Raw genomic sequence first — 17,950 nt, forward strand, 5'->3', positions numbered from 1 at the left:
TTTTGGATCAAATAATATAATGTTCAATGAATCTATGTTTTGGGCACAGAGAGACATAAACCTGCACAGTAAACAGACCCTTATATGGTGAATTCAATAATAATAATAATAGCTTTATTGTCGTCAAGAGTGGAAATGTGTCTTTGACTCCACCGGTGGGTTTCTAAAACACATACACAATAAATAGACAATAAATACAAGAAACAAATAACACAATCACCCTTAAAAACAACAATAAATAACACTTTCGCAACACACCGGTATCAAGAAGATGAATATGGATATCTTGCATGAACTAAAATTAAGTAGTGATATTGCACTTGGTATGAATGACTTTTTGTAAATGTTTTTTTTTTTTTACAAAAAAATCAACAAGTTGACACAAACATTCAAACAATTTACACATATTTAAGCACGGAACATTATATTTAAAGTACTCGCGACTTCAGGTCTTCTTGTCTGAGTTGTGTCTGGTATGGAGTAAACAGGGAACAGGCCTCCAATGAGGTAGTCTCCATCAAGGTTGAGCTTAAACGCCTGGCCAGAGTGCTTCCAGGGATGAGGATTATGAAGAGAGAAGAGAAAGATAGAGAGGACAACTCGTTGGGGATGCATTGTCCCTGCGCTTCCACTAAAGAGTTGCTTGAATGATCTGAAGAGATTTAGAGACAAGCTTTGTGTGTGCCAACTGGCTTTACCAGTTGCCATTTGCATCCATCTGTTTGATGCATCATTAATCAGATACCAAACACAAAAGCTAGACACAAGCATTTGCATAGGCTACTTCAGTTGGCAGTAAAGAAAAAATGGGCAAATCATGTTTTAAGATTTGCTGAGGTTGTTGTTTTAAGGTTTGCTGAGTTAAAGACTTGAGGCTGCTCTTGTGATGAGGAGGATCACACGGAATGTGGCTTGTCTGGTTTTAGTTTTAGCTTGTCTAACATTTTAGTTAATTGATTCAGTGGCGAGAATCAACGTCCTGAATAATGTAATGTGTGCATATTCCATCTGAAAGCATAATACTATGGTCCATATTTTTTACATATTAAACCATTAAGATAACCAATACTTATTGGTATCAAGACCATGAACCATGTGCCTATAGCATCTGATCATGTGCAGTATTCCACTGTCAAACAACCAAAAGTGGACCCAGAGAGCAAAATCAGATTGGCAGATACCGGACCACGGTAATGTGCCATTTCTTGGGTACGCCCTAAATGCCATTAAACCATGCGCTTCAGACCATGCCTTTAGATGGGCCTCATGTTTTCCTTGGTCAGTGGGGAAATAATTTTCAGTGGCATTAAAACAGTGTGATCAAATGTGCCTGACCACACTAACAAAGGTTTCACCAAAACAGTCCTGGGTGCGCAAGGTGATTGGCTGTTTAGTATGACCCTTTAGGACATTATTCAGAATTACCTCTCACACACTATACTGAAACCTCTCACACACTATACTGAAACCTCTCACACGCTATACTGAAACCTCTCACACACACGAGTGAAACGCTCTCATATACACAACTGAAACGCTTTCATACACACATGTGAAACCTCTCACATTATAGCCTACTGAAAACATCTCATACACACTAGTGAACTTCTTTCAGACACAACTGGTTTCATATGTGTGAGCGTTTCTGTTGTTTGTATGAGAGCATTTCAGTAGTGTGTGAGAGAGGATTTCATATGTGTGTGTGAGAGGATTTCATATGTGTGTGAGAGAGGATTATGTGTGAGAGGATTTCATATGAGTGTGAGAGAGGATTTCATATGTGTGTGTGAGAGGATTTCACATGTGTGTGTGAGAGGATTTCATATGTGTGTGAGAGAGGATTATGTGTGAGAGGATTTCATATGAGTGTGAGAGAGGATTTCATATGTGTGTGTGAGAGGATTTCACATGTGTGTGTGAGAGGATTTCATATGTGTGTGAGAGGATTTCACTTGAACAGGAAGGTGCTTTCGTCCAACAGGAAGAGCGTCATTGCACGCATCCAATAGGAAGTTGAGCACGTTTCAAGGGAAAGGGTCTACTGTGTCGCTATCATTGAATGGCTGACCATGTCAAATTAAACTTCAAGCAACAACCTTACTGAAGCAGCTGCCTTATTAAGCACTATATTGTCTTCAGCAGACACTATAAGAAGTGTAACAAGACCTCTAACAACTCAACAAGCAGTTTCTACTCCAACAGTGGACGCAAACCTTTCCTCCCTGTTCCCTTCCCGCCCCCGGACCATGGAAGCACTAGCCGGAGCTCCGCGATTATCCGCACCGCGCTATGAAACACGGTGCTTTTCCGTATGGAGAAACGGAGGGACACGGAGAATTGATGTGAGAGGTGAGAGCGTTTCACTCGTGCGTGTGAGAGGTTTCAGTATAGCGTGTGAGAGGTTTCAGTATATTGTGAGAGGTTTCAGTATAGTGTGTGAGAGGTTTCACATTGTGTGTATGAAAGCGTTTCAGTTGTGTATATGAGAGCGTTTCACTCGTGCGTGTGAGAGGTTTCAGTATAGTGTGTGAGAGGTTTCACATGTGTGTATGAAAGCGTTTCAGTTGTGTATATGAGAGCGTTTCACTCGTGCGTGTGAGAGGTTTTAGTATAGTGTGCGAAAGGTTTCAGTATAGTGTGTGAGAGGTTTCAGTATAGCGTGTGAGAGGTTTCAGTATAGTGTGTGAGAGGTTTCAATATAGTGTGTGAGAGGTTCCACATGTGTGTATGAAAGCGTTTCAGTTGTGTATATGAGAGAGTTTCACTTGTGCGTGTGAGAGGTTTCAGTATAGTGTGCGAGAGGTTTCAGTATAGTGTGTGAGAGGTTTCACATGTGTGTATGAAAGCGTTTCAGTTGTGTATATGAGAGCGTTTCACTCGTGCGTGTGAGAGGTTTCAGTATAGTGTGCGAGAGGTTTCAGTATAGTGTGTGAGAGGTTTCACATGTGTGTATGAAAGCGTTTCAGTTGTGTATATGAGAGCGTTTCACTCATGCGTGTGAGAGGTTTCAGTATAGTGTGCGAGGTTTCAGTATAGTGTGTGAGAGGTTTCACATGTGTGTATGAAAGCTTTTCAGTTGTGTATATGAGAGCGTTTCACTCGTGCGTGTGAGAGGTTTCAGTATAGTGTGTGAGAGGTTTCACATGTGTGTATGAAAGCATTTCAGTTGTGTATATGAGAGCATTTCACTCGTGCGTGTGAGAGGTTTCAGTATAGCGTGTGAGAGGTTTCAGTATAGTGTGTGAGAGGTAATTCTGAATAATGTCCTAAAGGGCCCCTCATAGTTTAGACATGCAATCCGGACAAGAAGATGATGCATGCACACACTGGCTATAATATTCACTGAATAATATTTTCGATGAATATCCATCCATCTTAGGTGTTTAACACCTAACAGCCTCATCTAATTGACACAAAATGTACATTATTCTGCACACTCATTCTTCCATTCTTTACATGCATATGTGTTTTTGAGTGTGCTGCATGCATAGAGGTTTTTTTAATCTGAGATATCAAAAGTCATGACTAAAGAATAAGCGGTTCAATAAAACAATTTAATTTGAGCTACTCTAATCATAATACTTACCCTATCAATGTTGTGATATGCACATAGATCACAGTAGGAGATTTACATATATTTATTTATATCAGAGAGAAGGCACACTACATTTTGACCTTAGCAAACTAGATTTGTCTCAAGGTAAGGGAAAATGCTACTGTGTTCAATTCATGTTGAAAAAAGAATCCAAACTAGCTGGAAACAAGAAACTTTTGGGCTTGTAAGTGGTCTAGTAAGCATTTAATAACTTGATATGACCATACAGTAAATGCGATGAGAAGTTGTTGCATTATGTCTAACATTTTAGCTAGCTGTTTGCTTTGCTTTGTTGTTTCCTACAGGCTTTCATATGATGTTAGATCTTCCTGCAATACTGCAAGGAGTAAAACTGTTAATAGTCATTAGACTTTGGTAACAACTAAAAGGTCCTAAAGTGTTCTGCTAGAATATTTGACAGATACTACTCGGTACAAAAACCACTAAAAATTTCAAATAAGCCATTTCACAATTATAAAATATGTAGCAATTAAATGACCTACATTTTACTTATAGTTTGTGTGTAACTCTGAATGCTGGCTTGGAAATACTCCTGTGTGTTCTTTGCAGGCTGAAAGACAATGATAAAAGACTTTGGGATGAAGTAACTGAACATAATGCCATACAAACAGGTCAGCTTAACCACGATCTTCACCACCTGCACATACTTGGTGCTAGATATCAGGTCAGCTGTAAGGAAAATGGCCCCGCTCAGATAAAACAGCAACATGCTGAAAGTGATGGCTTTGGCCTCATTATAGTTCTTGGGCAGGTCTGTTCCCATGTATGAGAAGCAGAAACAGAGACCACTGAGGATTACCATGAAACTGAGAGGGACATATGAGATGACATGAGATGATTTGGCATTACATTTCAGGACAATCTGGTCTTTGAATGATGTGTCCTCTCCTGGCAAAGGGGGACTGGTGGCCATCCAGACGGTACAGAGCAGGAGCTGGAGGTGAGAGAGGGCAGCCACCACCAACCACTGGCCGTTGTGCTTCACCCACCATGCGTGCGCTTTGGGCAGGTGGGTGGCCATCTTGAAAATGCAGATGATCTGGAAGGAGCGGATAAAAAGGCAGGACAAGCACACGGTGTAGAAGAAGACAAATACTAAGTCTCTAGTTATGCAGCTGAAGATTGACATCTCGCTGAAGTAGAAGAAGACGCTGGTGGCGGAAGCGGCGAGGCAGCCCAGCATCAGGAAGCACGTACTGCCCCCTGCTGACCGCACTACAGGCGTGGAGCGGTGCATGGCAAACAGCACGGCCACCCCCAGACACAGGAGCATGAAGGAGGATGCAAAGACCATGAGGACAATGGAGTAGCTATCAGAGAAACGGAGGTATTCCATGGAACGTGTCTGGCATGACGTGCTTCCAGCCTCAGACCACTCATACTGGTCACACTTCAGACAAGAGTAGAGGTCAGCTAGAAGAAGAAACAGGAACCAGAGTCAGAAAACAGAAACTAAGTGCACTTTCTAAACAGGCCAACTGTGAATGAGTATAAGATGTAGGCCTACCTTCATTGATCCCACCAAAGTCAAAAAGTCAACAGTTAAATTGACTGATAGATTTGTACATAAATTAGTATGCACAAATATACACTGTAGTATGTATATCTGCGTGTCCGGCGTAACCTGCGTTGTGTTGACCGCACAGCTGAGCCCTGCACTCCCCAGGACTTGAGCCCACAAACAGCAGCACCTCAGATTGGAGTCGAGTGTGCAGGTAATTCAGCCAGAAGCCAAGGCTGCGAGCTCTGTCACTAGTACAACTCTTAAGGCGTCTGGAGGGAGGTTTACACAACGTGCACACTGAACAGCTACATACCAGCTGGCTACCGTTACATGGGTGTAAATAGCATTGTTGGGTATGGATACCTGGGTGCGTGTCTCTGCTATGCCATGCTATATATACACTCAGGTGTGAATAGCCACATAGGCTAATCCCACTGGGTACAATTAGCATATGTGGGTATTTACATGTGTGCAAATCATCTGCCTCTTTTATATTTGAGTAGGTGATTTTTGCTCTACCTGTATGGTTGGCATATTTGTTACTGGGGCATTCCACACAAATGAAACAGCATTGATGAAGACCATTCTTCTGCCGCACATGTCCTGGCTTACACTCAGCAGAGCAGTTGGAGAATGGCACCTTCAAAGCACATTCGTTGCACTGTTAAACATGATCCTGTACATGCTGAACATCTTTTCTGCGCAGCCAACATGTGTGATTGTACATATTCTAGCAAACAACAATACAGTTGTATATTAAACTCACCAGTCCACTGTCATGCCAATGTAGATGTGTGTCGAAAATAGTCAGATTTGACACAGGATAGTTGCTGTATGTGCCAATCTGCTTAATCTTTACAGAGTGATTACTGGTGTGCCAGAACACAATAGAGTAACGTGCAGGTGGGTCCAAATTCTTGTCAAAAGATATGAAAAACTCATTCAGGTGGAACTGCAAGTGTTTGATTTCCTGTAGAAGCTAGAATGAAGGCAAACAAAGTTAAAAATTCAGCTCAATTCAGCTCAACTTTACTCAAGTAGAGCAAGTTATGATGGGTCAGACAGAGAAGAGGAGGGGAAAAGAAAGATTTTTCAGACTTTTTGCGCCTCACTTTTTGCCTCTGCATTTACTTCTGAGAGAAACTGCTTCTTTGGGATGCTGTTTTTATACCCAATCATGGTGCCAGTTAATAGTTATTAGTTCCTCCTTCTTTTGTCTTTATCATTATTCCAACTTTTTTGAGACGTGTTGCAGACATCAAATTCAAAATGAGCTTATATTTTCCATGAAATAAATTTGTCACTTTCAACATTTGATATGTTGTCTATGTCCTTTTTGCAGCTATAAGGGTTAGAGATTGGCAGATTATCACATTCTGTTTTTGTATTTTACACAGCATCCCAATTTTTCTGAATTGGTCTTGTAATATATATATAATTTATAATTATTATATTATAAATTATATTTATAATGAGGTGAAATGATTGGCAGAAAGTCAGATGTTCTACGTAAAACGTCAATTGTCAATATAATGTCAAACGTTCTACATTGATTCTTCTCAACAGATGTAACGCTAGCACTCCATAATAGTCCGTAGATGAACAAAAAGACACATAGAACATGATGCTTCTCACCATGTAGGGGTAGACTGTGCAACTGTAGTTGCATCCTGAGTGGTTGCACTGTAGAACGTTGTGTAAAGCCATCGCAATGGTGTACACAGCAGAATAAATAGGGAAATTGTAGCTGGGGTTTTCATTGATGACATCCTCTGGGGTGACTGAGGAACAGTTATCACAGGCCTGGTTGCAGAAGTCTTCAGCGCTATGGACAGAATCAGCTCTGTGTTGTGACTGGTAAATGAACTCATTAAAGCCAGGTAGAGGCACAACTTTTGGTGTCACACCAATAATAGTGCCGATTGTTTGTATTCCCTGGAGTCTGAGCAAGTGGTTGCTCATGGACCAGGAATCACTAGCAATCCAGACTTTATTGGGAACATTTAGTTGTACTGAGGAGGTGATAATTTTCTGAGCAAAGAGTTCCTCAATGAAAAGGATGATGACATTAATCTGGAGTGTGTCTATTCTATGAAATGTTGTGTTCAACTCTGTTATGTCGTCGAGTAGCTCTTGGTAACCCAGGCAGATGTCTGTGTTTTTAATCATTTCAAAAAACATCTGAAAGCCATTCTCACTGTATTCAGATTTGGAGCCAATGAACGCCACCCAGTTCCAACCAAAATGCTTAATGATGTGAATGATGAGTTCAATCTGATTTTTATTGCTAGGCGTGGTCCTTATGAAGGATGGATACACCAGTTTATCACTGAGAGTAGAACTGCTGGCTCCATAACTGACCTTCAAGGAAAATAAAAAGACTAGGCTTTAGGGCACATTCACACAAGACCCTTTGATCCGCACTCAAGTTTGTTTGGAAACCTGTTGTTTCGGTTAATTTTGATAATGCACTCTACAAAACTGACATACACAGACCTGGGTGCACAAACAAAAATGTAATGTGAAGAGAGAACAGCTAGGGGAGGGCTAGAGGGGAGTAATTGCACTCGGGTTCAGTCCAGTTAAACGGAACTAGTGTGAAGGCAACCTTAGCTACAATTTGCACAGTTTAGGGAAACACTTTAGGGCCCAAAATGCTTTTGTTGTGGAGGTGAAGGATTAACAACATGCAAAAACTATCTCCAAAGAGCTGTTTCACGATTCTCGCGGGATTTGTCGAGCCACTGTTCTTGAAGTTGCATGGCTGGTTTGCTTGGTAGCGACCAGGGGGTCAGGATTTGGGGGGTTAGCTTCAGCCAATTAGCATGGCATTTGGCTGCCGACATTTTTGAAAACATGGTGTTACATGGTTGCAACTTCCGGCACCAGTTTTTACATGCTGATCCAGAATTGACATCACTTCCTTGATTCGTCTGACGGCCTTTAAATGACTTAACCCCATGTGGATCAATTTCAAACTTTTTTGACTGAAGTAGCTAGCCTAGCATGGGCCATTGAAATGAATGGGGGTGGGACTTAGTCACTCTACAGTTATAGGCCTATATATTATAATACCGCCATGGTAGCGACTCACTACGTCTGCTGTATAGCTATGCTAGGTGAACGATTCGCCTATTACAAGTTTGTTTACCATCAAATTGGCTTTGTAAAGGTTATATTAAGGTGAAAATCTTGCACAGTGTACTTTTAATAGCAGTGTTGAGCATACCTTTAAATGGAATGTGTCAAATGAGACTACAATAGTCTTTAAAATGTCAACGTTGCTGCACATCTGAATCAGTCTACATAGAGTGCAGCATTTCTTCTGCTGTTCCAAACAATTAAATTCAGGAAAACATGGCTATAGCTTTTCAGACCTGTTTTAAATATTACCTTTCGACCAGGCTGTTATTTTGCTCAAGATTTTGAGCCAAACATGATACTACATATTCAATTATATGAGTCACGTGGAATCGCACATTATATGAGTCACATTTGCACATTCGCTTTGGAGCATGGCAGTCTGAACAAAAATAGACCTACATGTAGGCATAGTGCTTCAATCTATCATGAAATATTAAATATTAAAACATTCAGCAGAAGAGAGCAGCTCTATTTTCTATGGAATGTCTGGTGTTTCCATTAAGTGATGCAATGCAATTCAGGATGTGCTTTACAAGAAGAATAAGAAACCACTGGGAATTAGCACTCACCACAATTATCACATAAGAAAACAGCCAAAGTGTAATATCTTAAAATATTCCACAGCTTTGGCAGAAAGCATGACTTTAAAAATTAAAAAAAATATTTACCATTGGAATCAGGTCCGTCATGAACATTGGAGCCAGAGTTATAGTTTCAGTGCTACTGAAGGCACCAATGAAGCTGATAACTTGAGAGTGGTAGTGGTTAAAAATCTGCATGACTTTCGCAGAGCCGTTAGCAGAGAATAAATGGAGGATGTCCGGGAAATTGTGAGTATCGGTGCAGTGATCAATGATATGGTAACCAAGGGTTATGTTAGGCAGGAGGGTGCTGGAGTTGTTGATCTCCTCAATAGTAAACCTCATCACCTGAAGCCCCCGATAGCCTCGCAAGTATATGGGTTTTCTGTTAAGAATAGGAAAAAGTATTTTTGTAACATTAATTTGCCACATGCCAGAAGGTTGACACAGACGAATTATGTTTTATGCTAATGTTTTTATATTAAAATATCTACAATAACTTTTATTCTAGGTGAAGGTTTAGAGCCGGGAGAATCAAGGCTATACTCTAAGATGACCTCCATTCTAAGTGTCACACTTCACATTTAATCTTTTTTTGTGGTCAAATTACACTTCACATTTAATCTGTGTATCCTTCATACTCACTCGAGGCAGCTTGTCACAGCTTCAGGCCGTCTTGTCTGACCTGGGTCTGGTGTGTAGTGAACGGGGAAGAGGCCTCCGATCAGGTAGTCCCCATCAAGGTTGAACTCAGATGCCTCGCAGAAATGCTCCAAGAGATGACGGTTGGAGAAAGAGAAGAGAAAGATGGAGAAGATCGTCCTCTGCATTGTCTCTTCAATGAAGAGCTGCTGACTAAAGGCTTTCTGGACTCCCTGTGAGAGTTACACATAGGCTAAGCTTCATGTGTGCCTGGCTTTCACCTATATCTATTTGCATTCATTTGTTTAATGGCTCATTAAAACACCTCACTCCTAAAACTCCTTCACCAGTCAGAGAAAGCCTTTGCATACTTCATCAGTCATCAGCAAGGAGACTAAGGCAGGAAGTAGTAGTACACTTCTGTGGACACTGATTTATCCAATGCATATGTGGATATGCATACAAGACCTTCAAAGTATACTTTTTCCTGCTTTTGCAGACTCACCAGCACAAGGCATTGCCAACAATTAAGTACGTATGGACACACAATTAAGTACGTATGGACACACAATTAAGTACGTATGGACACACAACTTTGGTCAACAGTCTACACTGTATGCTGACTATGCCAATAATGTTTGCATAAAGCTACAGTTGGCAACATTTTTTTTTATCATATTCACTGAAACCGACACTATGCTCCGACAGAACAACATAAATCAACTGGTTTTAGAAAGAAAAACTTCTACCTCCACCTAGAGCCTGTTATTTGTTTTGCAAAAATCCACAGCTCCCGGTTCTTCAGGTCCAATCAGAGCAGGGCTGTGTGAGATCTGACTGTCAATCACAGTCTGGTGCGCACTGACGAGCACAAACTTGATGAGAGGGTACTCGGTGGTAATGGGGGAGGGGCACGAGAGTTGTAAACATTCAAAATTTTGGCTCAGTCTGTCAGACTTGCCAACTGCAGCTTTAAGTGCCAAGTGATGTAGTGTTAGGAGCAGGGTGAGTTAGCAAGGATTTCAGAATTCAAGACCCGAGGCTGATGTGATGATGAGGGTCATGTTGAAAAGAAGATAAACATCCAAGATCAACGCATCTCTGCTGCAGTAGGTCTGTAACATTTGGTCATTAGCTTAAGTAAGCCTCCTGAGTTGATCCAGTGTTATATTCTGCAAGTTCCCCATATTGCCTTACATATAAGTCCAGTCAGCAGTAAAGCCCATAGTGGACCAGCATGGATTCTAGATAGTGTCACAGCTAGAGTCACAAATGGGCTGAAGCACTGGAAAAGAGTCTCACATCACAGGCACCAGGGGAACCACACATTCTCCTTTTAGGATTGATTATGGGCCCTTAGTGAACAGCCCACAATGGTTCTTTATGGGCATTTCCATGTTTCATGGAAAAACCACACAATGCCCAAGATGAACAATCCTTACTAAAAAGGACATGTCTTGAATTTGAACATTGTTGAGAATGTGAACCTTGAAAGTGATATATGTGAACATGGATATGTATAATCATGTGAATTTTGAATGTATATGTACTCAGGTTTGGACATTGTCGTCGGAAATGTGTGGACTTGTGTGGATGTACTGTAATGTATGTGAACTTTGATGATGTGAGGACTTTGTACTGGATTATATGTGAGCCTAGATTGTTAACTGGGTGGTATCTTGCACTGATTTTTGTGTGTACAGATACAAAATATTGGTGCTACACACACACACACACACACACACAGGCACACGCACACACACACATAAACACACACACGCACACACACATAAACACACAGGCACGCACACACGCGTCAGACACACGCGTCACGCACACACACAAGTACACACGCGTCAGATTTTTTTCTTGATTGTCTTAGAATAATCCGGCTATTAACTAACTACCTGGTGATGTACCACACCCAGCACTGTCTTATGGCATGTGTATGGGGCATTAGTGTATATGCCACACAGTTGCTTTAATGTGACTGGGTCAATTGATGAATAGACTTATATAATATATATTGACAAAAATCTAGAAAATCATGAAAAAGGTATTTCTGAAAACCAAGCCTTGTGACATGTGTCAGGCAGTAGAGTTTATGCTGCCCAGTTGGTTTGATGTCTCTAGGCCAAATAGTGAGAGAGCATAATAGATTCATAGAATTTTTTATTGGCATTTTTTCCCATAACCCAAGGAACACACACTGCTCACTCTGACTTCTACTGCACTCTGTCTTCTACTGTCATCACTATTGCTCTTGCAGTTGTGTTTTCTTTGCAGCGAGCTTCTTGAAGAACTGCACTCTGTCCTTCTTCAGGTCCTGCCCCTCACTCTGCTGCAGGTCCAGGTTCAGGTACTTGTTGCTGGCATCATAGAGAGGCCAGTGCACCAGGCCAGGACCATTAGGAGAGCTGGAGGATCACAAAAGCACCTCTATCACCATGGGCACAACTGAACAGAGCAGTCTTACACAGGAGACTCTCAAAGCCTCATTATGTGAGAACTGGTATTTACCCTTTTTAATACTTAGTACTTAGTATAATATTTCAACGCTAAGAGTTTCATGAAAGCAGCAGACTGCCCTGCAGCTTGAAAAATTAAGCTATAGGCGTCTTTATGGGCATGAAGTGGCAATGACACTGCAGAGATGAGATTATCCCTATTTTGAGTCACCGTGCCATCAAAATGATTTTGAAACCATTACTTTAAGGCGGATTTGTTACATACTGATGCTGAATGTTAAAGATTAAGATCATGATTGGGGGCCAGAATATCCCTGCTTACACAATTACACACAATCTTAATATCATCCTGCTATTATAAAGATGTACAAACCTGTCATTTGTGTGAATGATAAACTATACCGTTTATATAAAGGGATAAATATCTGAATGAGATAGGATTCCACAAAGCGCAACTCACCCTGTGCGCATGAAGTTGCGCAGCCTGTTTTCTTCCTCTGTGGTCTTTCCTGGAAGACCAAAACAAAACAAAAAACATAATAAACTAATTGTGATGGAGAGAATGAGACAAAACATACAACTAACAAGTGAAATAATAATAAATTAAAGAAAATAAATGATAAATGGACTACATTTACGGTATATAGCGCTTTGCCACTCCTCCAAGCACAATGTCATGCTTCTATCACCCCTGTAATAAACAAATCACCTCCTGGATGAGTGAATAACTAACTAACTAAATAAGCAATAAACAATAGAAAATGAAATTGAAAAAAAAACAAAAACAAACCATAAACATATATTTTATACAAAAAATAACTACATTGAGGGTACCTAATGGGATATAAAAGGCAGTGTTGGGAAGTAACTGAATACATGTATTCCAAATTAAGTATTTAAAATACAAAATATGAGTAACTCCAGAATTTTAACCTTCCTCCACTAAGAAACCTCCCACCATACACACAAACACACTCACAGAAAAATTATAAAATAACAAAACAAACTTAGAATAGAAAAAAGATCTAGCCTGGGTGCCATTCCGAACTTAGTCCCGCCCCACGGGAAGTTCGGTCTGGCATTGCTCCATTGTGGGGCAAGTATGCTCGCCCTAAATCGGGCGGACCAATCAAATCAGGCTTTACGATGATGGACACGTGAGCAACAGCGCCTGGTCTATCACGTCATCTGAGCACGCTTAGATTAGGCGTATGTTTGAAACAAAAACGCTGTGGCTAGAAGGATACATGGCTTTAAGGACCACATATGGAAAATTCATATTATCTAATGAGTTTATCACTGAAAACAATTATTTCTGAAAACTTTGGCCAAAGTTGAGATGTAGGAAAACTGGTGGTTTCACTTTCATCAAGGGAAAACAGCGCTGTTGCATTGCAACATGTTGCCTCGTTCGTTTGAAATTTAACATGTTTTTAGCATATCACTGTTCAACAGAATTATTTTTAAAAACGGAGGGGATATAGGAGAAGAAGGATGGTTCGTGTGTTTTCTTCCTACACCTCACGGTAAGCTATTTTGTTGCTCTGATTGGTTAGGTCTATTAGGTCTAACCAAGAGTGCAGAGGCATTCCCCCCCTGTATCGGTTGAAACACGCCCCATAATTACGTCCCAATGGAGCAGTAGCAGACTCATATTCTGACTAGAATTTGAGTATGACAATGTCAGGCTAAAAAAGATCTGCCCTTTCTGGCAAATACTCTGGGTGAGTATGTTGAAAGGCTACCAAACCCTTTTTCAGAGGGACATCAAGGTAGAATGTTGAAACATCCCTGTTTACTTTAGAGACTTCTACAAAAACAGCTGAAGTGTCCAAGTGTTTTGTAACCATCCAGTAGTCCCCCACTATTTCAAAGAATTGATCCCGCATTTCCTGTGGTGTGTGTGCATCCTTAAAGTATTCATCCACAATTAGGTCCTTGGACTCCACGGGCTGAAAACAAAACAGCAGAAAACAAAACAGCATCAACAACACATGATCTTCATTCATGAGTTTATTTTGACATGTGTTAACGCCTCCATATGATGTAGATGCAGTATGAATATTTTTAATTCATTAGAGTTTTCTTAATTGTAGCCATATCAAGTTCTTGTCATCATTAATTGGTTGTAGATTTCTTTCTGACCATGAGAAGGGGGGCATTTCACATGTGTCCAAAAGTTAGGTTTGTGGAGTTAGAGAGGAAAACAAGAACAAAAGTAAAACAGTACTAAGACAGGAAAAACAAAATATCCAGGGGTACATTTTGGGACAGAAAACAATAACTGCATCCTGCATCCTAGTTCCTTGAGGAACAGGTAGTAAAAATGCTGCTCTAGAAAAGAGAGGAGAAAATGATTTGCTTGCACCTGAACTTTAGTAGTGACCCTAGTGAAGTTCTGTAGACGATGTCAATAGGAGAGATAATTAAGAGAAAGTGAAGAAAGAGAGCACTTGGATAGATGCAGTTCAGGGTTTGTCAAAAACAGTAAAAGATAGACAGATAGATAGATAGATAGATAGATAGATAGATACTTTATTGATCCCCAAGGGGAAATTCAGGGGGTCTCAGTAGCATACAGACATCACACACAACATGCACTTACAGCAGAAATGGTAAATATAAGTATAAGTATAAACATATAACCAAACTCCACTGTACAATAGAGACAGTAGGAGATAAGAGAAATGAACAAAACTAAATACTAAATATACTATATAAATTAAATGTAAAAAATCCAGTGTGCTTGAGGGTGATCAAGCATGAGACGCTTGTAGTGACAGGGCCTGTAGTTCTGTGTGCATGGTGAGGTGCTCAAGAGAGTGAGTGTCATGGTGAAGGTGCAAAAGTAGTCCAACAGTAGTCCTGTAGTTCTGTGTGTATGGTAAGGTGCTCAAGAGAGTGAGTCATGGTGAAGGTGCAAAAAGTAGTCCAACATTAGTCCAACAGTGCAATAATAAGGTCTAGAGACCAGCATAAATAATATGGACAAATAGGAGAGTAAAGTATAATGTAGACAAGGTAATATAAAAAACTATAAAAAAAACTATGTCAGTGCAAGAACAGGTTGAGGTAATAGGGTTACAGCCATTCAGTATTGTAGCAGAAGCCATTGATCATGTGTGCTAATATAGCATGAAAAACAGTGTAGCAGGAAAACAGTAGTAAAAAATTAGGCTGTGGACATTAGTAAAACAGTAGTAAAACAGTAGTAAAGCAGTAGTGGGCAGTCAGTACTCAAACATGGAGAGGGAGAGGCAGACAGACTAAGCAGAGAAGTCTATCTCTCCTCTTCCCTTTAGTGAAGCATTAAACAGTTCAATGGCCCTGGGGACAAATGACTTCCTCAGCCTTTCAGTTGTGCATGGCAGTGAGCGAAGTCTCCAGCCCGGATGAAGTGAAGCACAAAGTAGACAACTCAGATCCAGACCCACACACAAACCAAATGTAGTCAGCGAGAGGGCATAGCGCTCATGCTTAACATGGTGGGACTCACCGCGGTAGGCGGCAGATGCATGGCTAATTCTTCCATCACGGTGGCTCTGTCCATACCTTTCTCCCATCCATCTGCTACAAAACCCTGTTTGGGGTACACAGATCTCATTTGTCTGAAAGTTACTCACAAGAGGGATCATGTTAGATGTAATGGGATGAGGTAAATATGACAGAAAAGTCCTTACAAATGGCAGCAGCCATCCAAACTCATGTTTGGCCACACTGACTTTCTGGAAGTCTTTCTCCTTTAAAATGTCCTCTGGCAATGCTGTCAAAAACTTGCCATCAACGGTTGCACCCCAGAATTTTCTAGTCTTCTCAGAGAAAACATAAAAAAATAATTAATAACTAGAGAATGTAATTCCTGGGAATTACGAGTGCATGAAAATGGAAAAATGGCTGCTAAATAAAATATTGTTGAATATTGTTTAAAATCTAATCCAAGTAAAAAGATGGAGGTCAGATAGAGAAGATTGAAAATTTAAATAGTTAGTGAAAATGGTTAGGTTAGGGAATTATTGTAGTGAGTACTTTTATTTTGAAGTTGAAGTTGAGGACAGAGGAAACAGTTGGCGGGAGTTGTAGTTGATGACAACTGACAGTTTGAAAGGCTGAACAGTTAAATAGTTGGATAGTTAAAATGGTTACATTTTTTAATATAGAATTATTGTAGTGATGACTTTTATTTTGAAACAGTTGTGGGCAGAGGAAACAGTTGACGGGAGTCAAAGTTGAGGACAACTGACTGTTGCTAGAGTAGTTATGGTGGTTGCTATGCTGGTTGCTAGGTTAATGATGTTGGTTGCTATGTTTTAACTGTGAATGTGGTTGCTAGGCTATTGCTAGGGTACTTGAAGTCGTTGCTAGGTTGTTGCTAGGGTGTCCATGGTGGCTACTATCAGAAATAAAGGAGTTACTACAGTGGTTTGCTAGTATAATCATGTTGGTTGCTATGGAAACTGACATAGATGCTTAATTTCAATGGTTGCTAAATTGGTTGCTAGGTAGGTGGTGGTTTATTATAGATAGGCTAGAGGCATAGTTGATGATAACTGACAGTTGGAATAGTTGAACAGTTAAATAGTTGGATAGTTTAAATGGTTGAATTATTTAATAGGGAATTATTGTAGTGGAGACTTTTATTTTGAAACAGTTGTGGGCAAAGGAAACAGTTGAACAGGATCTGTAGTCTTAAGAGAGCCTTAAGAGAGCCAGATTGTATGCTTAAAGCCTGAGACAGACAGTTGCTGGAGGTGGCCGGAACCATATGGCTCTGGCCGGAACACTTGGCATAGGATTCCAAGTGCCCTATTGGGATGCCATAATCGGCAATGTTAAGTCTATGGGGAAATTTTCAGTAGTTTTTAATTAATAGTTCAAAAAGTATAAAAGTTACAAATATGAAAAATACATTCCACACTTGTCCTAAGTAAGACCTACGTAACACAGTTTGAATGAAGTTTCTACATTAAACGGCTGAAGCCGCATTAAACGCGGAAAAAGCGTTAGAAGAAGAACTAGAAAATGTAATTCCAGGGAATTACGAGTGCATGAAAATGAAGCTAGGACAGACAGCATAGCTTAATAAAAACTTGATAGTTTAGACGTAGACAGTTTAAAAGTTGAATGTAGATAGTTTAACAGTTGTTAATAGACAGATAGTTTAACAGACAGATAGTTTAATGAATGTTGAAAGTTTAAAAGTTATATGTAGATAGTTTAAAGGTTGTTGACATACTGATAGTTTAATGCGTGTTGGTAGACAAATAGTTTAAAGGCTCTATATAGGTAGATAGTTGATGATAACTGACAGTTGGAATGGCTCTAATGTTTGCTAGCAGTTATGCTAACAAAGCTAATTATTTTTGACCAAGTTACTTAGTTAACTTAACTCATGTTTTCTAGCAGTTTTGGAAAAAATGCTAACAAGCTAACTATGCTAACCATGTGACTTAGCTAATAATTTTTAGCAGTTATACTAACTATGCTAACAATGCTAATATGTTAACTATGCTAATTACGTTACTTAGCTAATCATTTGTAGCAGTTTTACTAAAAATGCTAACTATGCTAACCATGTGACTAGCTCACTAACCATGTGAGCTTACTTAGCTAATCATTTTTAGCAGTTTTGCTAAAATGCTAACTATGCTAACAATGTTAATGATGCTAACTAGCTAGTGAGGACTTTTATTTTGAAACAGTTGAAGGCAGAGGATACAGTGGATGGGAGTCATAGTTGACAAACAGTTACAGTAACAGTTGAACAGTTAATAACAGTTGAACAGTTAAAAAGTTGGATAGTTTAAAGGGACTTTTATTTTGAAACAGTTGTGGGCACAGGAAGCAGTTGAACAGGATCTGCAGTCTTAATACAGCCATATTGTATGCTTAAAGCCTGAGACAGTGGCTGCAGGTGGCCTGAACACCTGGCATAGGATTCTAATTGCTCTATTGTGATGTCATAATCTAATGTTAAGTCAATGGGGAAATTGTAGTA

The 17,950-nt window shown here is 40.0% G+C and overlaps 2 protein-coding genes across 2 annotated transcripts; both read right to left on the reverse strand.

Moving 5' to 3' along the window:
- Window positions 1–3,623: 3,623 nt before the first annotated feature.
- LOC121713494 (taste receptor type 1 member 1-like) lies at window positions 3,624–10,003 on the reverse strand. Its single transcript, XM_042098134.1, has 6 exons — window positions 9,491–10,003; window positions 8,933–9,230; window positions 6,756–7,481; window positions 5,887–6,099; window positions 5,640–5,760; window positions 3,624–5,029 (listed from the first exon to the last, which is right to left on the reverse strand). The coding sequence occupies exons 1-6, from the start codon at window positions 9,673–9,675 to the stop codon at window positions 4,095–4,097; spliced, it is 2,478 nt and encodes an 825-aa protein (XP_041954068.1). The 5' UTR covers window positions 9,676–10,003; the 3' UTR covers window positions 3,624–4,094.
- A 1,690-nt stretch (window positions 10,004–11,693) lies between these two features.
- LOC121713495 (cocaine esterase-like) lies at window positions 11,694–15,643 on the reverse strand. Its single transcript, XM_042098136.1, has 4 exons — window positions 15,636–15,643; window positions 15,452–15,535; window positions 12,416–12,464; window positions 11,694–11,904 (listed from the first exon to the last, which is right to left on the reverse strand). The coding sequence occupies exons 2-4, from the start codon at window positions 15,516–15,518 to the stop codon at window positions 11,742–11,744; spliced, it is 279 nt and encodes a 92-aa protein (XP_041954070.1). The 5' UTR covers window positions 15,519–15,535; window positions 15,636–15,643; the 3' UTR covers window positions 11,694–11,741.
- Between the last annotated feature and the right edge of the window lie 2,307 nt (window positions 15,644–17,950).

Source organism: Alosa sapidissima, chromosome 7 (assembly GCF_018492685.1).
Source record: "Alosa sapidissima isolate fAloSap1 chromosome 7, fAloSap1.pri, whole genome shotgun sequence".
NCBI lineage: Eukaryota > Metazoa > Chordata > Actinopteri > Clupeiformes > Clupeidae > Alosa > Alosa sapidissima.

Coding starts and splice junctions, on each gene's coding strand:
- LOC121713494 (XM_042098134.1), bottom strand. CDS start 9,675: ATGCAGAGGACGATCTTCTCCATCTTTCTCTTCTCTTTCTCCAACCGT. Junction 6,100..6,755: donor GCACAGTCTACCCCTACATG/GTGAGAAGCATC, acceptor CCTTCATTCTAG/CTTCTACAGGAAATCAAACA. Junction 5,761..5,886: donor ATTGGCATGACAGTGGACTG/GTGAGTTTAATA, acceptor TGTGCTTTGAAG/GTGCCATTCTCCAACTGCTC.
- LOC121713495 (XM_042098136.1), bottom strand. CDS start 15,518: ATGGGAGAAAGGTATGGACAGAGCCACCGTGATGGAAGAATTAGCCAT. Junction 12,465..15,451: donor TGCATCTGCCGCCTACCGCG/GTGAGTCCCACC, acceptor TTGGTCTTCCAG/GAAAGACCACAGAGGAAGAA. Junction 11,905..12,415: donor CGCAACTTCATGCGCACAGG/GTGAGTTGCGCT, acceptor GTGATCCTCCAG/CTCTCCTAATGGTCCTGGCC.